Raw genomic sequence first — 25815 nt, 5'->3', positions numbered from 1 at the left:
GTTCCTGTACCTTGGATGGAATATGCTTCATGTCCAGTTCCGTCATCAATCGTTAAACACGCCAACGATCATGCGTTAACTTAAATTACACCTCTATATCACGGTCACCTTTAGCCCCATCAGTGAACGAGAAGGGCTGCAAGGGACAGTGGACAAAGCCAAAGGTGACCACAAGCAACATCTGCTCTGGTGATAACCATACTGTCAGTTATTTCCCATATTCAGTACTTTAACCCTTATAAGGTCTTCAGGTCTGTGGGACCAGTGTTCAGTTTAAGATAAATGATACAAAAAATATTTTTTCAAACTAAGATTCACTGGCCCTGGCTCATTATCTGTGAGGAACATGAATCAGAAAATATTTTTCAATGACGCACCCCCCGTATACCCCCCTTCACATTTAGATTACACACAGGGTCTTCTGGTCCACTGGACCCAGGGCTAGTGAAGGTGTGGAAATCATAGGTCCTGTGCACTCTCATTTGGGAGAAAAGAAAAAAAAACAAAACATCTTGATCATTTTCAGTTTATTGTTTGTATTACAAGGTTTGGAAAGAGGTATCATTTGATTTAAACGGCGATTCGCTTTGAAGTTATTAATTCCGAGCGGACTCTCTAACTTGACTCGGCGGTGCAGCGTTTGGAGCAATGGAACGGAGGACGATTTTCCTTTCTTTAGACAGGAGTAGGGATGGGTATCGAGAACCGGTTCCTTTCGGGTATCGTTAAGAAATGATTCGATCCACCGACATCAATAAGCTTTGTGCTTAACGATACTGTTATCGGTCCTTCAGAGTGGCCGTTGTTTTGGAGGGTGTTTGTCAGGAAAATGATAATTTCTCTACATCCATTACAGACCCTGCAGCGGGTCCGTAATCAACTTTTCTGCAGCGCGGCTTTGCTTTGAACCAATCAAAGCAGTGGTTCACAGATTGAAGCGTAAAACATACATTCTACCCAGTGTCCTATGAACTGCATGTAGTGATTAAAATAGATTTGGTTTTGATTCATAGATTTGGGGTGGATAAAAGTCAAATTCCCCAAGTCTAACGCAGCATCTGCAATGGCCAATGCGCCAAAACTTAAAGCTGTACTGCCATTCAAATGTCACTAAACTGACAAAATTTAGTTTCTACTGAAATCCAAGCATCATAATGTCTGTTTATTTTTTAAATGTGTTGCAAAACTACAGAAGCCGAAATGTTTACTGAATCCTACCCCTTCACTTCAGAGGTGTTCTCTGGTTACAAAAACAGCATTTTTACATTTAATAGTTTATTTCTCGCTAACTTTTACAAAATATATGAGAAGCATATTAGATTTATTCAGAAATAAGCCATTTCTGAGCGTTTTCTGCTATGGTGGATTATTTTGCTCAAGTGACCAGTCAGCGACGTCACTGTGCCTCTCTACTCTGGATGTCGCTGTGTGCTTTTCAACAGTTCTTGCCTAAATCAGGGGAAGCCCCCATGTGATCGATGAGGTTGCTATAATAGACTATATGGGTCACTACCGTAAGTAGTTCAAGGCCTTCTGTTCTTTTTAAATTTTACCCTTTGAGGGAACTATATATTTTTTTGGCGACAACGCAAGTTTTGATCACATTGGCAATGTCATAATATGAATCTTATTTAAAGGCTAATGAATAAAATTATACTGGTGCCAAAGAAAATTCTTTATGAATCAAATCTTAAAAAGCTCAGTGACTGTATACTTAAATACCCTATCTAAAAAAAAAAAAAAAATCTAAATCAATGAATTTAAAAATATATATAGTTATTATGGCAACTCTGTGCCTTAGCAGTTAGCACTGATCCCTCACAGCAAAAAGGTCGTGGCATCACTTCCTGCCCTTTCTGTGTGGAGTTTGCACATTCTCCTCGTGTCTGTGTGGGTTCTGTCCGGGTGCTCCAGCTTTCTCCAGGCATGCAGGTTAGGTGAACTGGAAACTTTAAATTGACTGTATGAGTGTGTGGGGGTGTGAACGTGTTTGTCTATGTGACCCTGCAACAGACTGGTGCCCTGTCCAGGGTGTACCCCGCTTCATGCCCTATGTTTGCTGGGTTAGGCTCCAACCCCCCCATGACCCTTAATTGGAGTAAGCGGATATAGAAAATGGATGGATATATTTATGACAGAAAAATAGCAAACCCTTAGAAATAGAAAGTGAAGCTATGAGCTTGAGTGACCCTCAAAACTTGTAGATTATTTAACAAAGTGACTCCTGATATTCATCTTTGTTGGTCGCATCCTGTAAAAACCACTGATTATCATGATAAAGAGGAACATCATGACATCCAAGCTGTACAGGAGGCAACTGATGAAGTACAAGATTAAAATTTAATCGTAGGGTTATTCATGAACTCGGACCTTGGATAGTTTAAATAATCCATACCATATTAACAGCAATTCACAGTTTGCATATGGTACCAATACCCACTTTATTGGCCTTTATTTAAAAAAAAATAATAGAATAACAGCTTCAGTTTAATTGGAGTGTTTACCCCAAGTCCAGTAACTGACAAATTTTTGAATTTTTTTTTTTTCATTCATTTATTGAGCAAAAACGATAGACTGATTTAAAAATGATATTTTTAAACAAGTGATGAACTGGTCTTAATCTGAAAATAAAACTGGTTTCAAACTCAAAAAGTAGTCAAACTTGCAATAAAGCGGTTTTAAGTGATAAGAAAAATAAAATTTTGGACTGCTTGATGAAAAAAAAAGGTTTTTTTAATAATCGTTACTTATACATCAGTACTGTGGATCAAGAATGTTTGGTTTGGGGTGGGACACACACACACACGTGTGTACAACTATTACAGCTGAAGCTATTAATCAAATCATGCAACCACAAAATGGCTAAAGTTTCCTGATTATCATAATTATATTATTATTTGCATCTTAGAACTGACGAGTAATCTGAAGAGGTCACCCAGGAAAGTAAAGTTGAAATTGGGCAGTTTGAATTTATAGAAGACACTAAATTAATGGAGAAAATAATAATTCCTCAGATCCACTTTCTGTTATTTATACTTTGTTATTCTTGACACAGATCCTAAGTTTCAGCAATTGGAAAGTCATCACTTGTTCATATGCTTCTGATACCACGAGCACTGCATTTGTGTTACCTTTGTATCGCTCCAGCACGTCTTCGTAAGCCTGGGCGAACTCCTTCTCCTGGGAGCGGGTGGCGGGCAGCAGTCCCGGGGTGAAGCCGGCCATTGTGGCTCCGCAAGCAGGGATGAGGGTGCCGAGGGTCGGCCGCAGACTACCGCAGAGAGCCGGTCCTCCAGCGAGCACAGTGTGAGCTAACCATGCATTAGCGCACGCTGAAAAACCTCTGACAAAGGCTTATATCATCCGTTTGAAGACTTTAAGGCATAAAATGTGTTAGGAAAAAAGCGGAGTTCTTCATAAAGATGTCGGACGGTGTATTCACATTATCTCTCCATTATCAACGGGAAACAGCTCCAGCTGCACCGGCGTCTTCTCAGACCAGTCCCAGCCGGCACTGCTGCTTTTTGTGCTTTTTAGGAGTAAAGTCTGTGTCCTCTTAATCCTCGGAGCTCGGACCCGGGCTGTAGCTTCCTGTCCCCGGCTGTGTCTGGGAATCCGAGCTGCCCGAGTTCCCGCTTCCCGGCTGTAATGGCTGCTTCGGGTGGCCTCAGTCTGAGTCTACGCCTCTCGGTCCCTCCTCCGCTCAGGTTTCCGCGCTCCTCCTGCGGTGGCCGACGTCCATCCTTCTTCACCGGCCGCGCCGCAGGAATTCCAATTACCGGTGGCGGCTGACAGCTAGCTAGCTTCTTATGGCTGCTCCTTAATGGGAGGGGGGACGGGGGAGAAAAGTGGAGCTGCAGCGCCCCCACATGGCAGAAAACGCAATGCGCTGGTGTTACAACTAATTTAGTGTGCCGTCACAAAATTGAAAAATCTGAATTGTTGGAGGCTCCTCCCACCATTACAAGGGGGAGGGGGCTTAAATAAAAACACTACTGATTCTATAATTAAATAACTTGAAACTTCTGCACCTAACTATATGATTTAAGTGTTATTAAATGTAATTAAAAATGTGGAACTCATAATTCACTGAAGAGTGTGGAATAAAAAATGTACAAGCAAGTGTTAAAAATATATATTACATGTGCATATGCACATTTCACAGGAAGCCTCGTGTGAAGCAATCAGGCCCATTTTAACCTGCAGTATTCCATGTGTCCCCGCGAACTGATCCAAGATAAGTGGTTGGAGATGAGTGTGTGTGTTCTATGTGTAAAAATTACTAAAATTTCTAGATCAGTGTCAGAGATTATGTAATCTAGATTCCTGAAAATATGCCACGAATATTAATAAAATTATAAGGTATTTGGGACTTTAAAATCGATCTTTCACATGCTGTGCTTTTATCAAATTCTTGTTTTAGAGCATTTTACAGTGCACCTGGAAAGTATTCGCTGCGCTTCACTTGCATAAATATACACTAAACACTGAGAAAATATGTGATATAGTCCGCTATTCACAGTCATAAAATGTGCAAATGAAATGTGCAATAAGAGGAAAAAAGTGTGTGAAACAGACAACAAAATTAAGGATACATATACACTGAACAAAAATATAAATGCAACACTTTTGGTTTTGCTCCCATTTTTCATGAGATGAACTCAAAGATCTAAAACATTTTCCATACAAACAAAAGACCTATTTCTCTCAAATACTGTTCACAATCTGTCTAAATCTGTGTTAATGAGCAGAGATAATCCATCCCACCTCACAGGTGTGGCATATCAAGATGCTGATTAGACAGCATGATAACACTATGTAACAAATTTTTTATTTTTGTTTTGTTCCTGGGTACACAGTGTGTTTTCCTAACCTGTTATGCCTTAAATAAATAGAAAATAGCTGTTATTCCACAGAAACTTTGCTTCTGTGATCAGGACAATGATATTTTGAAATTTGTCTGTTTTCAAGAATATTCTCGATTTGCCTTCACTACTACTGAGTAGTCTTCTAGAATATTCTTTAACTGCTAGAACTGTCCAGAATTTTCTAGAAGTTTCCAGAATTATCTAGAAATTTCAAGAAACTTTTAGAACTTTCTAGACTGTTAAAAAAAATAAAATCAAAGTTTGTGCTGAATGTAGTCATTTTTCCATAGACTTTAGACATAAGCAGTTGAAATATAACACTTAGAAGCCAGGAACAAAATTTGCGTTACATAGTGTTATTGCACAGGTGAGGACGAGCCCAATGAGGACGAGCAGCATAAAGATGAGCTTCCCTGAGACGGTTTCTGACAGCTTGTGCAGAAATTCTTTAGTTCTGCAAACCGATTGATGATTTTGGAGGTGAACATGCTGTATGTGGCGCTCCTGGACTGGTGTGGTTACACATGGTCTGCGGTTGTGAGGCCAGCTGGATGTACTGACAAATTCTCTGAAATGCCTTTGGAGATGGCTTATGGTAGAGAAATGAACATTTAATTCACTGGCAACAGCTCTGGTGGACATTCCTGCAGTTGCACATGCCAGTTACACGCTCCCTCAAAACTTGCAACATCTGTAGAACTGTGCTGTGTGATAAACCTGAACATTTCAGAGTGACCTTTTATTGTGGCCAGCCTAAGGCACACCTGTGCAATAATCATGATGTCTAATCAGTATGTTGATATGCCACACCTGTGAGATGGGATGGATTATCTCGGCAACAGAGAAGTGCTCACTAACAGATTTGTGAACAATATTTGAGAGAAAAAGGTCTTTTGTTTATATAGAAAATGTTTTAAATCTTTGAGTTCAGCTCATGAAAAATGGGAGCAAAGCAAAAGTGCTGCGTTTAGATTTTTGTTCAGATTATGCAGAACATTAATTCGGTACTTTAATGTTTCCCATAATCCCTCTAGCGGCCATCTGTGCTTCCCAGACTGCACCACGGCACCAGCAGAGTTACGGCGTCTCACAGCGTATGTAAACAATGGCTAGTGAGGATGTGGATGGCGTTGATCCAGTGAGTTCAAAGGCAATTATGATGATGACAAGGGTTATCTAGAGGAGGTGTAGCACCTGTGATGGACTTCTGCCATGCCCCGATGTTGTCTTGTTGTCCATACTTCACGAGGTTTGTTTACATTGTGCCCTGAACTGGTGTCGCAGACCGAACAGTTCCCCCTAAAAATTGGTCCACCCTGCCTCCACTGCACATGCGGCATTTGGGACCACAGTAGCATGTCAGACAGATTCTCTTCACCCAAAGCGATCAAAGGGAATAATGTGGTTATTAATCATCAGATGACAAAGTGAAACCTCTGAAATGATTGTAAAGTCAGTTTTAAGCAGAAACTAGGCTGTTATAAGCAGAAACAAGGTGATAATCTGTGATGCTTTGAAATGACGGAGGTGCAGTAAATGCAAGAGCTAGCAGCTTGTGGTGGGCACAGCTAAGGAAAATGTTAGCTTCAATAACAGCTAAAAAAAAAACCCATTACTGAAGCTACAGCTAACCGCTAACTTTTAGTATGGACTCCAGTACACTGTCAGCTACTGACAAGCCAGTTTTGAGTTTAAGCACGGCCGACGCTTCCGAGTAGAATCAAAGGCGGTCACAAACAACGAGTCAGAGCTTCTGTCTTTGTGTGCCCTGCCCACAAAGACAGAGTCAAAGAGTCATTTACTTTCAACATGGAACAGTACAGGTGTGTGGCAGGAGACATCAAAAGGAAGGCAGTTTTCACTTATGGTCTTGATTTATAAATTAAACTAATTCCAGACAGTTCATCAGCATTAATGTCAACTTTGTCATTTTTACAAAGTGAAAATATCACACGCATGTTTTAGTTTTGAAGTAATGTGCTAATTTTGAAGGTTTAAGCTTTAACACACAGATGCCAAAAAGCATTATGGTAAAATGAGCCTCCTCTCATCACTGGATGGTTGGTTTATTTATTTGTAAAAACCAACTCGCAAGTTACTGTAACATGTGTGTTGGTTTTTACAAATAAATGCACATTTGCAAATATGTCTTTTTTCATTTGCAAAAAAAAGGCATTTGCAAAACTGAAAATTCTGTTTAAGTGTGATTCAGTGCAACAAACAGCAAAATGCATAGAACACTGCCAACTACTGGATGGCAGTGTGAATAATACCGACCAACTATCACAGTCAATATTTGTTGTGCTGACTCACACTTAACAGAATTTTCAGTTTTGCAAATGCCTTTTTTTTTTTACAAATGAAAAAATATATATATTTACAAATACACATTTCTAAAAAATAACACACGTTACAGTAACGTGTGTTGGTTTTTGCAAATAAATAAACCAACCAACCAGTGATGAGGAGTCTCATTTTCCCATAATGCCTTTTGGCATCTGTTTCTGTTAATGCTCAAACCTTCAGAATTAGCGCATTACTTTAAAACTAAAAGATAAATGTGATATTTTCACTTTGTAAAAATGACAGTGTTGACAATAATTTCAATAAACTGTCCAGAATTAATTTAGTTTATAAATTACATCATAAGTCAAAACTGCTTTGCTTCTGAAGTCTTCTGCCACAGTCTGGGGACTGACTGGAAAATCACTCAGGGCCCTTGGGCAAGGCCTTTAATCCCCTATTGCTCCCGGTGTGTAGTGAGCGCCTTGTATGGCAGCACCCTGACATCAGGGTGAATGTGAGGCATAATTGTAAAGCACTTTGAGCGTCTCATGCAGATGGAAAAGCGCTACATAAATGCAGTCCAAAAATGCAGTCCATATGTTTTTTTGTAGCCCCTTCTGCTGGGGTAGGGTTGAGCTCAGCTCCTCACAGCTCCCTGATTGCTGCAAAACATGAAATAGAGAGGAACCAACATGTGTGATTTTAGGGTTTACAAACTTTTTTGACCGTTTGGCTTTACTTACTATGCCAGCAAAAAAAAAAGCAGTAGCGGACAAAAGGTTAGTGGAACTAAATTTAGCGGAAGCTAATTGATCTGCTGATGGTTTTCAAAGTTAGCTGAAAAGCTAATCCGCTAACAAAAAGTTAGCTTTCCTAATTAGCGGTTAGCGGATTCGCTGAACTTTGCCCACCACTGCCAGAAAGCTTCTCCGGATGTTTATAAGCAACATCTTGATTTGCAAATTGTGTTTTACTTGATCTCAACGAGGGAAGCTGAGCAGTTGTTACTATAGTCTCGTGGTAACTATTATGAATATGGTGATAAAGCTACTCGCTTATTGGCCCACCAACTCATTGCCACCTGGCAAATTGTACAAATAAAAAAATACATCAGGTACTTTGACGTCTGACCCAATTGAAACGAATTCTCTTTTTAAATCAATCATTTTATGCCATTCTTTACACATCAGTGTTTCCTCCCAACTCTGAACATATGCAGGAATTCCTTGATGACCTAGAAATCAATGCAGTTGATACTTTAAAACCAGTAGGAACTGATGCTCCTCTTAATCTGGAAGAGATTTTATCCTCAATTAAATCACTGCAGTCAGGTAAATCCCCTGGCCCTGATGGATTCCCTTCTGATTTTTATAAGAAGTTTCATATGAAATTAATCCTATTACTTTTGTCAGTTTTTGAGGAATCGTTGGAACAGGGTTCTCTCCCACAACGTTGAGACAGGCCTCCATTTCATTATTGCTCAAGGAAGGAAAAGATCCCACTGCCTGCGGTTGTTATATACCTATTAGCCTCCTTAATGTGGATGTGAAAATGTTGGCCAAACTGTTAGCATCCCGTATACAACAATATCTGCTTGGGACACCGGCGAGGGTGGTCACCTCCTCTCTCCTTTATCTCTGCTCCAACCTTCAATGTCCCTACTTCAACAGACTGTGAATTCTTCAAACTATATTGGATTAACCATGGAATTGATCAGCTGGTCTCTGAACGCTATCAACACCATTTTTTCTACAAGAATATCAGGGCCAGGGGGACCCTGCGTGCCCAGATGAAATCTACCCTGCGGGCTATGTTCTCGACACCTGGGATTCATGGCGTGTTGCATGCTTTGCACCATTCTCTGTGGAGGACATCAAGGATTTATTCATATTTGGTTTCATAGTAGGAGGGCTGATACTTATTGGCTTAGGTGCTGCCCTGACCTACCAGAAAATTTGCAAGACGGCTGCCACCAAACCACGACCCCTCACTTGTCCATCATGATTAATGAGCTGGGCAAGGCGATGCATTCTCAGACTGCGTTAACCCTTGAACTCAGACGCAAATTGGATCACATCTTGGAGCAAATGTGCACCTTGCAGGGGAAGGTGAAAGATTTCAGAGACCAGGAAAATTTATTTATTGGGATTTGGTTTGTTCATATGAAGCTGTAAAAGTGTTTTCACTGCTCAACCACGAACACGGCAAGCTTATCAGCCTCTGAAGGATGAAATGCCCCATTGTTTTCCTCCAGAAGAATCTCTACAGCCTTGGGGAACATTGGCTGCCTCCTCATCTCTATAACTCCAGCACACAAGGACAGATACTGACTCACACATGGACAAAGACTGAAGCATGCTCCACCTCCCCCTACCTCCCCTCCTGATCCCATCACACACCCCATCCTGGCCACCGCTCACGCCACCCCTTTTCCCCTCCGGGGGCTGCGCAGTTTTAGCTATGGCAGGTCCCCGTTCCCCCCAAGCTGGCGGCGGCGCGACTCCTGTTGCTGCGGCTACCTCACACTCACATCGTTTCAATTCGGAAAACTGACTGTTTCAAGTTTAGTGCACATAAACAATGTCAAATGTATATGTGTTGTGTTAATTCTGATGTGTGCCATTATTACGGTAAACAAGTAATAATTGTGGATTAACTGCTGTAGCTTGTCTGTGGCAATTTGAGTGTGGACGTAATCTCATTGTTGCACTTGTAATAACAATGACAATAAATCTCATCCATCCATCCATCCATCCATCCATAACCCCAATTCCAATGAAGTTGGGACTTTGTGTAAAATGTAAATAAAAACAGAATATAATGATCTGAAAATCCTCTTCAACCTATATTCAATTGAATACACCACAAAGACAAGATATTTAATGTTCAAACTGATAGACTTTGTTGTTTTTGTGCAAATATTTGCTCATTTTGAAAAAGATGCCTGCAACATGTTTCAAAAAAGTTTGGATGGGGCAACAAAAGACTGGGGAAGTTGATGAATGCTCAAAGAACACCTAATTGGAAACAGGTGAGTGTCATGATTGGGTATAAAAGGAGCATCCCCAAAAGGCTCAGCCATTCACAAGCAAAGATGGGGTGAGGATCACCACTTTGTGAACAACTGCGTGAAAAAAATAGTCCAACAGTTTAAGAACAATGTTTCTCAACATTCAATTGCAAGGAATTTAGGGATTCCATAATCTACGGTCCATACTATAATCAGAAGAATCAGAGAATCTGGATAACTTTCTACACGTAAGCGGCATGGCCGAAAGCCAACATCGAATGCCCGTGACCTTTGATCCCTCAGGCGGCACTGCATTAAAAACCAACATCATTGTGTAAAGGATTTTACCGCGTGGACTCAGGAACACTTCAGAAAACCGCTGTCAGTTAACACACTTCGTCGCTACATCTACAAGTGTAAGTTAAAACTCTACCATGCAAAGTGAAAGCCATACATCAACAACATCCAGAAATACCGCCACCTTCTCTGGGCCTGAGCTCATTTGAAATGGACAGACACAAAGTGGAAAAGTGTGCTGTGGTCTGATGAGACCACGTTTCAAATTGTTTTTGTAAATCATGGACATTGTGTCCTCTGGACAAAAAAGGATGAAGACCATCCAGATTGTTACCAGCACAAACTTCAAAAGCCAGCATCTGTGATGGTATGGGGGTGTGTTAGTGCTCATGGCATGGACAACTTACACATCTGTGATGGCACCATCAATGCTGAAAGGTACATCCAGGTTTTGGAGCAACACATGCTGCCATCCAAGCAACGTCTTTTTCAGGGACGTCCCTGCTTATTTCAGCAAGACAATGCCAAGCCACATTCTGCATGTGTTACAACAGCGTGGCTTCGTAGTAAAAGAGTGCAGGTACTAGAATGGCCTGCCTGCAGTCCATACCTGTCGCCCATCGAAAATGTGTGGCGCATTATGAAGCACAAAATACGACAACGGAGACCCCGGACTGTTGAACAACTCAAGTCGTACATCAAGCAAGAGTGGGAAAGAATTCCACCTACAACACTTCATAAATTAGTGTCCTCAGTTCTCAAACGCTTATTGAGTGTTGTTAGAAGGAAAGGTGATGGAACACAGTGGTAAACATACCAATGTCCCAGCTTTTTTGAAACGTGTTGCAGGCATCCATTTCAAGCTTCTGTCTGTACTAATAATGTAAAATCCAACTATTTTACTCTGTCACGTGGTGCACGTCAAGGTTGTCCCCTCCCTCCTTTACTTTTTGCCTTAGCAATAGCGCCACAATCAATATGTCTCAGAACCTCTTCCTTGTTCCAGGGTGTGAGTCATGGGAATACAGAACATAGGGTTGCTGTGTGTGCAGACAATTTACTTTTATATGTCACAAATCCAACTAGTCATTTAACATCTGTTATGGCAGTACTCCAAAATGTTGGCTCTTTCTCTAGATATGGCTTAACAGTAAAAAAAAATTAATGCATGGCTCTAAATGTAGCTGCAGAGGGACTCAGACAAACTCTATATTGCTTTTCATCTAACTCATTCTGGTTTTAAGTACTTGGGAGTGAACTAGCTGGTTCATCTCAGGCTCTGTGGGCTGCAAATGTTACTCCTTTATTGTCCAATATAAAGTCAGCTTTTCAAAGATGGGCTAATTTACCAGTGTCTCTTTTAGATAGGATTAATATTGTAGAAATTAATGTTTTACCCAGGTTTTTATACCTCATACCTCATTTATATGGGGAGGTAAAACTCAAGAGTACGTAAATGATTATTACAAAAAATGTCAGCTCAGTAGAGGTTGATCTTTACCTAATTTGATGTATTATTATTGGGTAGTTAACATTCAATAATACATATACTGGTTAAAAGATCCTAATACAACTTGGTGTCCGTTTGCTCAGTCATGTTTATCTATCTCTGTCCATAACTTATTATTTCATCCTTCCCTATGTCCCTGTCTCAGTACACAGATAATCCCATTATGGTCATCTCTCGTACAATATGGTATAAATTTTGACTTCACTGTAAGTGTGTTTTTGCTTCTTCTTTTGGCCCTTTTTGTAATAATCACCTCTTTCCTCCTTCCTTCTTAGACACTGCATTTCATTTATGGGGTAAGAAGGGCATTAAATGTTTCCGTGATCTTTTTAGGGACAGTGGGCCTCATGTATCAACGTTGCGTACGGCGATATTTGAGCGTATATGGGGTGAACGCCAAAATGGCTGCGCTACTTGGCTGAAAATATACACCAGGTCGAGAGGTGGTGTAAATTATACACCAAAATGAACCAGCACTGGAATCCACATAAAAATGAAAATGATCAACATGATAAACAGTGCCATCATACAAATCAATGCATATGTTAAATAAATAACACTTTCTTGATTATACTACATAATAATTAATACAAATCCCGCTTTTGCGGGATTGTTGGTCTCGAGCACGATCCGTGGCCACAGCGCTGACAGCAAAGAAAGCGCTGCTCGCTTTTTTCTCCAGACTTCGAGCCTGGAGCCAGAGCAGCGCTGCGCTTAACCTTATGTGGTGTGATCGTTTTAGACAATGAAATTGATAATTACAACTGTAGTGTTGTCATTCCCTTCGCCCGTGCTGCAATCAGGTTTTGTCTTCTCCATTCGTTTGTTACAATAAAATAAATAAATACATTTTAAAAATAAAGAAATCTGAAAAATTAGGCGTGTCTTATTAATTGAGCTAGCAAATATCCACATGTCAAGAATTATTGACATGTGAAAAGAGAATACAGTGGTCCCTCGCTATAACGCGGTTCACCTTTCGCGGCCTCGCAGTTTCGCGGATTTTTTTAGTCCAATTTTGCATGCTTTTTTTTTGTTTGTTTTTTTTTTTTTTAACAGTGCATTGTGGTCTGCGTGTCTGTTTATAAGAATCTTCTTGCCCAGAAGAAAAAAGAGCGCCAACAACTACCCATAGCTGTGTTCTTCACTCGGAAAAAGACACCTGCAGCGAGGTTTGACTCAGTGTAAAAAGGTGCGGCGTCAGGACGAAGAGGCGCGATCAGAGGAACTGTGAAATACTGGTCAGTCACTATTAATAATTTCTTATGTGTCCAACCTCGTACGTTGATCTTTAAAATTAAATTAATTAGTTCTAAAACCCATCATAATTATTTATAGGAAAACGTTCTATTTTTATTTCTCAAACAAATGTCTTGGCCTGAAAACAGTTTGGTCTTATTTTTCTACTAAGGTTTGAACTTTGAGAGTGTTTACACATGAGAGAAAAGTGAGAAAATGTTCATGCCTGATTGAGAAAAGTGCATAAAGTGGTTTTACAGCTTTAAAACGTCTATAATTGTAAAAAAAAATAACGCTGACTACGTCGCGGACTTCGCTTTTTGCTAATTATTTTTAGAACGTAACTCCCGCGATAAACGAGGGACCACTGTAACACTTTTTTGATTATACTACAAAACAATACGACGGCGGCTTTTGACACTCTATTGGCACGCGTCGTGATTGGTGGAGTTCTTTTTCTTTGCCTTCTTCCTGGCTTCCATGTCGTAAAATGAGGGTGTGTCTGAAGTGGAGTCTGAATATTTATGGGCGTGTTCATTATAATTACGATTGTTTTCACCCGCCACATTTATCAAGGCCACGTCGGGCGTACGCTGGAAATGGGCAGGTGCGCACTGCTTGATACATGTCACGGCAACTTTGGTGTACTTCAGCTTTACACTGTAAATTTACGCCACAAGTACATACATAAGGCCCAATGTCTTTCTTGGTTTTACTGATATATCTTCCTTATATGGCCTGTCCTAATCTCATTTATTTCAGGGGGGTTTTTGTTTTGTTTTCCAAATTAGACATTGTGCATTTACTATTTTTCTGGAATTCCCCAATCAGCCCCCTAAAAATCTTTGGGAGAAACTCTGAGCTTGTGCCCCATAAGAAAGCTGTTATATCATGGGTAGATAATCTTGTTCTTTCAATGGACCATCATCCAGTCAATAAATCTATCTGTAATCAGGAACAAGAGTTGGGTCTGGAGTTCAGCAAAGGTTTCTAGGATAAGGCTGTAGACACAATCTGTATGCCATCATCTTGTGCTAGGCTATCTCTAATTCAATTTAAAGTAGTACACAGGCTGCATTTGCCAAAGTCCAAATTATCCAAAATTTATCCCAATGTCTCTGATCTGTGTGAAAAATGTAACTCCTCTCCCTGTGATTTAAGTCTGTTTTTTTTTCTTTGCCCCAAATTTCAGCCATATTGGACTTTGTATTTTGATGTTTTCTTTCACGTTCTTGGCATCAGGCTGGAACCTTGTCCACTGTTCACTATTTTTGGAGTTCCTGGAGTAACCACTGTGTCCTTTACTAACTCGCAGCTGGATATAACTGCCTTTACCTCATTGTTAATATGACACAAAATATTATTATCCTGGAAAATTCCATGTCCCCCATCCATTTCTTCATGGTTGAAAGATCTCATGGTTTTTTAAACTTGGGGAAAAAAACTCATGGTTTTTTTAAACTTGGAAAAAAAAAAAATCAAGTTTAGACTCAGAAGGGGAGGGCTGAAGGGTTTCTAAAACTTCAGCCTTGTATCACTTATCTTGTATCTTCAACAACCTTTGGACCTGATTGAACTGATTGTCACGGGTGTATTGTGTTTTTTATTATTATTACTACTATTATTATTATTATTTTGTAGGGCCTATAGTTCTATATTGGGAATGGATGTTCACAAATGTTCAGGTTGCGGCCCATATTTGATTACACTTTAATTGCACTTGCACTTTGTAAATGATGTGCTGGTGTTTTGTCTTTTGATGGAAAACAAGGATAAAAAATGTTTTTAAAAATCTGTGGTTGGATCAGTTAAGACCATTCTCACACTGTGCTTGGCTTCAAGAAGCACTAAAAAATAAATTAAAATAAAATAAAAAAAACCTTACATTTTCCTCCTCAAAATATTTTCTTCACTATCACTAGTCATGTCACTGCATCTTTGTGAAACACAACCATTTTTAAGCATTCACCGAGAAAGTCCACAAAAAACCTTTTAAACTGCTAAAAAAAAATAGTTTGTTTTTTTTTTGTCATTGATTTCAACAGGGGGTCTTCAGGGGCTTTACCCAATATTAAGTCATCGAAGTCCACATTCCTCACAGGTTCATGTTTTTGAACCTTTATTAGGGTTGGGACGACGAATGAAAATCAGTCGGCTAGTCAGGTACCATTAGTCATCAACTAGTTGGTAACTAAATTTGACATTAAATGAATTAAGACAATTTTGAATCTTCGTGGTGAAACTCAAATGTGGCATTTATTAAATATAAGCACACACTCACAAATACAAAAAACAGCATTAACACGAAGACAATACCTGCATTCATTTACTAGGCAGAGACGACCCGTTTGAGCCGACTAACGTACCTGCCGAGGGTTCAGACACTTTCTCCGCTGAGTGAAGCGAGTGGTGGCAGCTCCAGCAGCTCTATTCTTTTAAGGGTTAAATGAACTTAATGACTGTCGACTAGTCGACTAATAAAAAATAGTCGGCAAGTCAGATGTTAGCTAGTCGTAGTCGACTATTATGACTAGTCGCCCCATCCCTGGCGTGTATCAGCAGATGAGATCAGGCTAAAGTCCCCATGTTTATGACTTAATTTCTCAGGGCATATGGCACCAAAATAAAAATTGAATGGTAAATGGACTGCATTTATATAGCGCTTTTCCATCTGCATCAGACGCTCAAAGCACTTTACAATTATGCCTCACATTCACCCCGATGTCAGGGCGCTGTCATACAAGGCGCTCACTACACACCGGGAGCAATAGGGGATTAAAGGCCTTGCCCAAGGGCCCTTAGTGATTTTCTAGTCAGGCGGGGATTTGAACCCATGACCTTCAGGAATCAAGCCCAAACCTTAACCATTAGACCATCACCTCCCCTGAATACATCAATATTTTCATAATTCTTTATTGGTTTAGAATAATCAGCTCATTTAACATTTTATTTATTAGTCATATGCACTTTAAGTTTTCCGTCTCTTGCTGTGGGCTGTTTTCAGCCTGCAGTAATTTTACAAACAGGAGGCAGCACGGCGGCTCAGTGGATAGCACTCGCGGGTTACGTGGACTGGAAACTTTAAATTGTCCGTAGGTGTGCGTCTGAGTGTGTTTGTTTGTCTCCATGTGACCCTGCAACAGAATGGCGTTCTGTCTCCAGCCCCACCCCCCACCCCCCCACCCCCCCGTAACCCTTAATTGCAGTAGGCAGGTAAAGAAAATGGATGGATAAATGAATGGAAGAACTGCAGTTCACACAGTTATCCACTTTATCGTCTCCGCAACTTGCTCTTCACAATTTTCTCACTTGCAGGCTTTCATTCTTTCTTCTGCTTTCAGGTTCTCACTCCTTCAGTCTGTTTTGTTTTTCCATTTCCCTTTAACTATCAATCTGCTTCTCACTCCCGTTCCTTTCATTTCTCTTTCTTGCCCCGCAGTAATAAAACTCCTCTTCCTTTTTGTCCTTTTCCTCCATCAGACTTCCTCTCCTCTTCATCACCTTTACACTCAATCATTCCCTCTCTCTTTCTTCGTCTCTCAATTCCCTTTTATACTTGGTGTCAGTCGTCGTCACCTTGAATGCCACTGTTTTTCGTCTTTTAACCATGGAAACAGAAGACACCATGTTGCCATGGCAACAGGGGACGGTGCACGGCCGGGCTTCCTTTCAGCTACCTGCACAGAAATGTGGCAGAAGGCGGCAACGTTCCGTTCATCTGCAGGCGAGGCAGCCAACGGCTCAGTTACATGCAGACATTCAGGGGTCCCAACGTGAGCGTGCACATTTATACAAATGTTAAAGCGTACACGTGCACCATCAAAACCCATTTGGTGATGATGCTGCCATCAGGGCGCCAAACAGATACATTATAATCTTCACTTGTGGCATGTTTAAGCTTAAAACTGATATTTTACATATTTTTACTGTTTTAGGATTTTTCTTGTTGCAACTTTGCACAATTTAAAAAAAAAAATGCACGCAGAATTACAGAGACTGATTATACTTTTCCTAAACATGCTTTCATTAAAAAGGCAGTCGGATCTCCTCAGTCATTCTTTAATTTCAGTCTTTAGAGGTAAATCCTAGAATTCAAACCTAAAAAATCCTCTATTGGGGGTTTCATTGATATTCGTGCATCACTGTTTGAATCTTTACTCGGCATTGCAGGAAAAAATGTTTTCGCTTTCATCATTTTCTCTGTGCATCACAGCAACCTGGTGCCCCAATGAGCACAGCCTGGCTGTGCCGCGCCGCCGCACGTTGACTCACTTCATGCTTACAGAGCAAATTCTGCAGCAACACAAAGATTCGCACTCGACTGCTGCTGGAGCCGGAATTCAAATCCAAATGATAAAAACAAACAAGAGGACGGGCTTCAGCTTCAAATCAAGAACGAGTCAAAAACACGATGAAGCTCTATTGGAAAACCTGTAATATAACTTTAGGAGAACCTTGGAGATTCTGATGTCATAACATTTACAACAACATTACAGGCTTCATGGAAAAACAAAGGATGGACGTCAAGGTTCACAACAAGGGGGGGAATTTAACATTGTGAAAATCCTGCCACAATTAAAATAAAACCACGGCACAATGATGGAAAATCCCAGTTCATCACAGACATACTTCCAGACCCACAAAGAATTTCCAAGGAAAAGTCAGGGTTTGGATTTCCAAGGAAAAGTCAGTAACAGTCACCTTCCAGGATGAAACTCCATGAAAAAGAGAAGACTTCATGTTGGACTTTGAACAAATGATCAGAGATCAAATAAAAGACTGATCTTAGAAATGATCTGTTTGCTAAACAGGCTGAAGATGTCAAACATCTGTGTGTCATCTTTGGACAGCAAGACCAAAAAGAGGTCAGGTGTACTGTGCATCCACCACACTACAGAACCTGCTCGAGTCCTGGATGGCAAACACCTGGTTCATCATCACTTATCTGAAATAACCATCTATCAGCTGCCGCCAGATGAAATGGGGGTGTGTCCTTATCCTTCACCAACCACTGGGGTCGTCACCACTCAGGCAGCTGTGTGAACCCGAAAGACTTGGACCTTCATTCTCCTGCAACAACATCAGATCACCAAACACCTCTGACCTTTGACCTCATGAGTCCATAAGCTCTTCCCAAGCATCTCTGGACCTCAAAGGTCAAGGACCCAGAACCTTGAACATCACTGCTGAGACTAGTTGAACCTGTACAGTAGTGTTCAGAATAATAGTAGTGCTATGTGACTAAAAAGATTAATCCAGGTTTTGAGTATATTTCTTATTGTTACATGGGAAACAAGGTACCAGTAGATTCAGTAGATTCTCACAAATCCAACAAGACCAAGCATTCATGATATTCACACTCTTAAGGCTACAAAATTGGGCTATTAGTATAAAAAAAAAAGTAGAAAAGGGGGTGTTCACAATAATAGTAGCATTTGCTGTTGACGCTACAAACTCAAAACTATTATGTTCAAACTGCTTTTTTAGCAATCCTGTGAATCACTAAACTAGTATTTAGTTGTATAACCACAGTTTTTCATGATTTCTTCACATCTGCGAGGCATTAATTTTGTTGGTTTGGAACCAAGATTTGGCTCATTTACTAGTGTGCTTGGGGTCACTGTCTTGTTGAAACACCCATTTCATTTCAAGGGCATGTCCTCTTCAGCATAAGGCAACATGACCTCTTCAAGTATTTTGACATATCCACACTGATCCATGATACCTGGTATGCGATATATAGGCCCAACACCATAGTAGGAGAAACATGCCCATATCATGATGCTTGCACCACCATGCTTCACTGTCTTCACTGTGAACTGTGGCTTGAATTCAGAGTTTGGGGGTCGTCTCACAAACTGTCTGTGGCCCTTGGACCCAAAAAGAACAATTTTACTCTCAGTCCACAAAATATTCCTCCATTTCTCTTTAGGCCAGTTGATGTGTTCTTTGGCAAATTGTAACCTCTTCTCCACATGTTGTGCATATGTTCACATCTTCTGCATCTTTTATTTAACAGAGGGACTTTGCAGGGGATTCTTGCAAATAAATTTGCTTCACACAGGCATCTTCTAACTGTCACAGCACTTACAGGTAACTCCAGACTGTCTTTGATCATACTGGAGCTGATCAATGGGTGAGCCTTTGACATTCTGGTTATTCTTCTATCCATTTTGATGGTTGTTTTCCATTTTCTTCCACGCGTCTCTGTTTTTTTTTGTCCATTTTAAAGCATTGGAGATCATTGTAGATGAACAGCCTGTAATTTTTTGCACCTGCGTCTAAGTTTTCCCCTCTCCAATCAACTTTTTAATCAAACTACGCTGTTCTTCTGAATAATGTCTTGAACGTTCTATTTTCCTCAGGCTTTCAAAGAGAAAAGCATGTTCAACAGGTGCTGGCTTCATACTTAAATAGGGGACACCTGATTCACACCTGTTTGTTCCACAAAATTGATGAACTCACTGACTGAATGCCACACTACTATTATTGTGAACACCCCCTTTTCTACTTTTTTTTTTTTTTTTTTACTAATAGCCCAATTTTATAGCCTTAAGAGTGTGCATATCATGAATGCTTGGTCTTGTTGGATTTGTGAGAATCTACTGAATCTACTGGTACCTTGTTTCCCATGTAACAATAAGAAATATACTCAAAACCTGGATTAATCTTTTTAGTCACATAGCACTACTATTATTCTGAACACTACTGTACATCTGTACAAGTCCAACACTTTCACCACATACACAGACGTCCAGGAAGGAACGTACTCTGGCTCAAAGACGTCCTATACAAGTGTCCAAAACACAAAAATAAATGAATAAATAAATTAAAGCGGGGTGCGCTGTAATCATTAGATCTTCATTTAAAAAGCATCATGACATCATTCTTCTTATTTTGAAGATGGATTTAAAGATAAAAATCATGCCTCAAAATTAAACTGGAGAATCAGCAGCTTCAGCTTGTGGAGAAAAAATTAGTCTGTAAAACAAACTGACTGGAACATGTTTAATAAAAAATACGACTGCCCACATTCCTCATTTTGTGGTAGTATTTTTTTTTTTTTTTAAATCAATTCTACTTCTAAGTAAACTGAATGTTATATTAAAGTTCCCTGATGTTTTAAGCTGAAGAAGCCTGTAAAGCTTCCAGCCAAACATTTACTGGCAGATTTCAGAAGGACGAGTCTCAGCTGACGGTTTGATTAAAAGCAGCATTAAATCCAGTTACTCGAACCTGGCGCCCTGATCCGACCTACCTGCTGGTCTCCTCAATATAAAGAAGACTTTTACTGCGCTGTCATCACCTCGGTGCTCAAACGCCCCAAAACCGTCACCCCAAATGACATTTACAGCCTTTCTGGTCCATTAGCAGATTCAGGGGTTTATAAGATGAAATAAAGACTGAAAGACGACATTAGGCCCACGAAAACCCGACCACTAACCAGAACTGTCAGGAAAAAGAAGAGAAGAGCAACACACACACACACAAACACACACAAAACCTTCTCAAACTTTTTTTTTTTTTTGGGGGGGGGGGGGGTGATATAGGAATCACCTCACCTAAAAAACATGCATCTCTTTGACTGGTTATGAATTATTGTCAGTGTTCATCAAGACTGATCTTTTATTTTTTTTATATTTCTTTACCTGTTTGGACAAAAACAGGACAGTTTCTTAAAAGGCAGCATGTTATACTGACACGGACTGGAACTCAGTTTCACCCGAATACATGGTCTTTTGTCAGATCTCGTTGGATCTCAGAAGAGAAACCAAGCGAGTCATGGTCATTATTTTGGGCCCCTTCACACATAACACGAAAGACGCAGAAACCGGAAGAAAATCCGCAAACCAAACATGAAATGGGGAACCATGAACCATCATGCGTATGCATGAACACAGCGCAAGCAGCTGCACCACATCGCACCACTGATGTGGAGAAAAATATAATGAAAACCAGCTGTATAATTAGTAAAAATCACTGGGTTGATATAAATAATAAATAAAAGGGGACGCAATATTAAATAACCCTGGTTAAATAAAAAATAAATTCACTCACGGAATTCAAACCTGCAGTTTACAAAAGCTCAGATTATCAGATGGAAACTTTACCACTGTGCTACAGTCACTGTCTTATAACAGGAGAGTGGAATGCCTAAAATCAACCAGCAGATAAATGTATTTAAAAAAGAGAAAAAAGCTCCATAATAACAAGCAAAACGGTGTTTGTTACGACATATTTTTGGTGATACATGACTGAAAGTGCCGTATTTGTGGCACTGTTGTTGTGTCATATTGTCATAGTCCTGCGATGCGCGTGTGCTGCCAGACACACGCACATGCCACATGTGCGTTGCTTTGCAACGCCACACTCGTGAGGGCACTTAGACAAATTTCACCGCCAGCTTGAAAGTGATCGTCTGCTCACAGTTTTCGTGCTGACAGCAAGAATGACCACACATTTTCTAAGTGCCAAGCAGGCGGTGTTGGATGTTCGTGTGTGACACCTGGAATTTGGCCGGCACCTGCTATGAGAGGGATCGAATGGGCCCTCACAGGGCACTCTCTGTCTTTCAGCCACTGGTGTGTGGGAATAGTTGTGGCGACACATGTACGAGGCGGCTCCGATTTTTCATGACTGTCATGCAATTCCTCCTTAGTGCGCTAGTCAGCTTCAATCGTGTTATGTGTGAAGGGGCCCTCAGAGACGTTTGAGGAAGACCAGTGTCTGTGTGTTTTTGTCCAGGTCAAGCTGGAGTTGTGTCAGGAAGGGAATCCGGCATAAAATGTGTGCCAAATCCCAGTGCAGCTGTGTTCAAACTCAATCAGAACCAAACAGGATCAATAAGTCATCAGTTACAGCCCCATGGATTTGTTTTTGCCGGGAGACTGTGGACATGAATGTGTTCTTTAACTTTAAGAGCCATGAGCATAAAAACAGAATTGGTTTTGCACATTTATGAAAATTAACCCACTGAACGTTGCATCTGGGTTCACGTCCAGAGTACGGGAACAACCCACAGGGGGGACATGAAGACCGTAGTCTTGAAGCCCTGGATGTTACAAAGCCAGAGGTCTTCCTTCACCAGCGGTTCATTAAAGGCGGGGAAGCTGTTAGCATGCTAGCAGTGTGCGGTTACACAGGCGGGAGAACCGCGGCTTCTCCAGAGACCTGACTGACCCACTTTTCACCTCCATCTGGAGTTATGCGTGACATAAAAAGAGTCAGTAAAGGGAGAATCAGTTTATCAGCCAGGAGGAATGGCTCAGGAGTCACTAACTGGCTGACCTTGACCTTTGACCTCTGGATCAGGCCTAGATTTCCATCATGACTATAACAGAACTTTTGTGCTTTGATCTGTAGCTCCTCTAAAAAAGAGAGCTTTAAATCAGAAGTGCCTGACTCCGTGGTATAACTCACAAACTCGTAGCTTAAAGCAGATAACCCGTAAGTTGGAGAGGAAATGGCGTCTCACTAATTTAGAAGATCTTCACTTAGCCTGGAAAAAGAGTCTGTTGCTCTATAAAAAAGCCCTCCGTAAAGCTAGGACATCTTTCTACTCATCACTAATTGAAGAAAATAAGAACAACCCCAGGTTTCTTTTCAGCACTGTAGCCAGGCTGACAAAGAGTCAGAGCTCTATTGAGCTGAGTATTCCATTAACTTTAACTAGTAATGACTTCATGACTTTCTTTGCTAACAAAATTTTAACTATTAGAGAAAAAATTACTCATAACCATCCCAAAGACGTATCGTTATCTTTGGCTGCTTTCAGTGATGCCGGTATTTGGTTAGACTCTTTCTCTCCGATTGTTCTGTCTGAGTTATTTTCATTAGTTATTTCATCCAAACCATCAACATGTTTATTAGACCCCATTCCTACCAGGCTGCTCAAGGAAGCCCTACCATTATTTAATGCTTCGATCTTAAATATGATCAATCTATCTTTGTTAGTTGGCTATGTACCACAGGCTTTTAAGGTGGCAGTAATTAAACCATTACTTAAAAAGCCATCACTTGACCCAGCTATCTTAGCTAATTATAGGCCAATCTCCAACCTTCCTTTTCTCTCAAAAATTCTTGAAAGGGTAGTTGTAAAACAGCTAACTGATCATCTGCAGAGGAATGGTCTATCTGAAGAGTTTCAGTCAGGTTTTAGAATTCATCATAGTACAGAAACAGCATTAGTGAAGGTTACAAATGATCTTCTTATGGCCTCGGACAGTGGACTCATCTCTGTGCTTGTTCTGTTAGACCTCAGTGCTGCTTTTGATACTGTTGACCATAAAATTTTATTACAGAGATTAGAGCATGCCATAGGTATTAAAGGCACTGCGCTGCGGTGGTTTGAATCATATTTGTCTAATAGATTACAATTTGTTCATGTAAATGGGGAATCTTCTTCACAGACTAAAGTTAATTATGGAGTTCCTCAAGGTTCTGTGCTAGGACCAATTTTATTCACTTTATACATGCTTCCCTTAGGCAGTATTATTAGACGGTATTGCTTAAATTTTCATTGTTACGCAGATGATACCCAGCTTTATCTATCCATGAAGCCAGAGGACACACACCAATTAGCTAAACTGCAGGATTGTCTTACAGACATAAAGACATGGATGACCTCTAATTTCCTGCTTTTAAACTCAGATAAAACTGAAGTTATTGTACTTGGCCCCACAAATCTTAGAAACATGGTGTCTAACCAGATCCTTACTCTGGATGGCATTACCCTGACCTCTAGTAATACTGTGAGAAATCTTGGAGTCATTTTTGATCAGGATATGTCATTCAAAGCGCATATTAAACAAATATGTAGGACTGCTTTTTTGCATTTACGCAATATCTCTAAAATCAGAAAGGTCTTGTCTCAGAGTGATGCTGAAAAACTAATTCATGCATTTATTTCCTCTAGGCTGGACTATTGTAATTCATTATTATCAGGTTGTCCTAAAAGTTCCCTAAAAAGCCTTCAGTTAATTCAAAATGCTGCAGCTAGAGTACTGACGGGGACTAGAAGGAGAGAGCATATCTCACCCATATTGGCCTCTCTTCATTGGCTTCCTGTTAATTCTAGAATAGAATTTAAAATTCTTCTTCTTACTTATAAGGTTTTGAATAATCAGGTCCGATCTTATCTTAGGGACCTCGTAGTACCATATCACCCCAATAGAGCGCTTCGCTCTCAGACTGCAGGCTTACTTGTAGTTCCTAGGGTTTGTAAGAGTAGAATGGGAGGCAGAGCCTTCAGCTTTCAGGCTCCTCTCCTGTGGAACCAGCTCCCAATTCAGATCAGGGAGACAGACACCCTCTCTACTTTTAAGATTAGGCTTAAAACTTTCCTTTTTGCTAAAGCTTATAGTTAGGGCTGGATCGGGTGACCCTGAACCATCCCTTAGTTATGCTGCTATAGACGTAGACTGCTGGGGGGTTCCCATGATGCACTGTTTCTTTCTCTTTTTGCTCTGTATGCACCACTCTGCATTTAATCATTAGTGATCGATCTCTGCTCCCCTCCACAGCATGTCTTTTTCCTGGTTCTCTCCCTCAGCCCCAACCAGTCCCAGCAGAAGACTGCCCCTCCCTGAGCCTGGTTCTGCTGGAGGTTTCTTCCTATTAAAAGGGAGTTTTTCCTTCCCACTGTAGCCAAGTGCTTCCTCACAGGGGGTCGTTTTGACCGTTGGGGTTTTACATAATTATTGTATGGCCTTGCCTTACAATATAAAGCGCCTTGGGGCAACTGTTTGTTGTGATTTGGCGCTATATAAAAAAATTGATTGATTGATTGATCTGCACATTACATCTCCACATTTGCTCTTGCATTCTTTCCAGAACCACAGTTTTCTATGTTTTGCTGCTGAGCAGCTGCCGGTTCAATGCCTTGCTCAAAGGGATACTAAAAGCATCCAAAAGCAGAGCGCCGGTTTCTCTCTTACCTGCAACGCGAACCACCGCCCTCTCAGCAGGGTCCAGCACTGAGTCCTGGCTCTTTCTCTTCCTGCGCTCATGCCTGGACAAGTTCCACGGTAAAGTGTCTCCTGGGAGACCCAGGGGCCCCGAGGGACACGGGGACAGTGACCCCCCGGAACGCTCACTACGGAAGGATGGCTCGCTGACGCAGGAACGCTCACTCAGCGTATCCTCATCCGACGACTCCATCTCACCAGAAGCTGCACAGAGGAGAGAAACAAGAGAAAGGATGGAAAGAGTGATGGAGGAAAGAGGGGGTGCAGATGGAGAGAGTTTGGGGAGGAACAGGAAAGAGTGTCAAAAGTAAAAAAAAAAAGATGATTTATAGTTAGTTTGTGTGGAGTGTGACGCCAAAGGGCGAGAGTGATGCAAAGTTCAAACATCAAATAAATAAAAATTGAAGATCACCGCAGGTCATCATGTTCATGAGTTCAGCAGCATTTGGGAGGAGAAAAAAAAAAGAAATGAAAGCAGACAGAAGACAAAGTATTAAATACCCTAACTTTAATATAGCCAGGACCGGGAGAGACTCGGAGTAGAGCTACTACCTCTGCACGTTGATGGGAGCCAGCTGAGATGTTTCGGGCATCTGGTGAGGACACCTCCTGGTTGTCTCCCGAGGGAGGTCTTCCGGG

The 25815-nt window shown here is 40.8% G+C and overlaps 1 protein-coding gene across 9 annotated transcripts in view; it reads right to left on the bottom strand.

The window, feature by feature from the left end:
• Positions 1-25384, bottom strand: part of macf1a (microtubule actin crosslinking factor 1a) — a 431888-nt gene extending 406504 nt beyond the window's left edge. For 6 of the 9 annotated variants that reach the window (XM_034161171.1, XM_034161172.1, XM_034161173.1 and 3 more), the window contains exon 1: positions 25147-25380. In XM_034161171.1, the coding sequence (XP_034017062.1) occupies positions 25147-25369 (223 nt within the window). In that variant the 5' untranslated portion in view covers positions 25370-25380. Of the gene's footprint in view, positions 1-3131; positions 3799-25146 lie in introns of those variants that run through there. The other 3 variants (XM_034161160.1, XM_034161161.1, XM_034161163.1) reach the window with 3 other exon arrangements.
• Positions 25385-25815: the final 431 nt, after the last annotated feature.

This window comes from Thalassophryne amazonica, chromosome 20, assembly GCF_902500255.1.
Source record: "Thalassophryne amazonica chromosome 20, fThaAma1.1, whole genome shotgun sequence".
Classification (NCBI taxonomy): Eukaryota; Metazoa; Chordata; class Actinopteri; order Batrachoidiformes; family Batrachoididae; genus Thalassophryne; species Thalassophryne amazonica.
The sequence above is the reverse complement of the archived record's forward strand: the minus strand, read 5'-3'. Positions and strand labels throughout refer to the sequence as shown.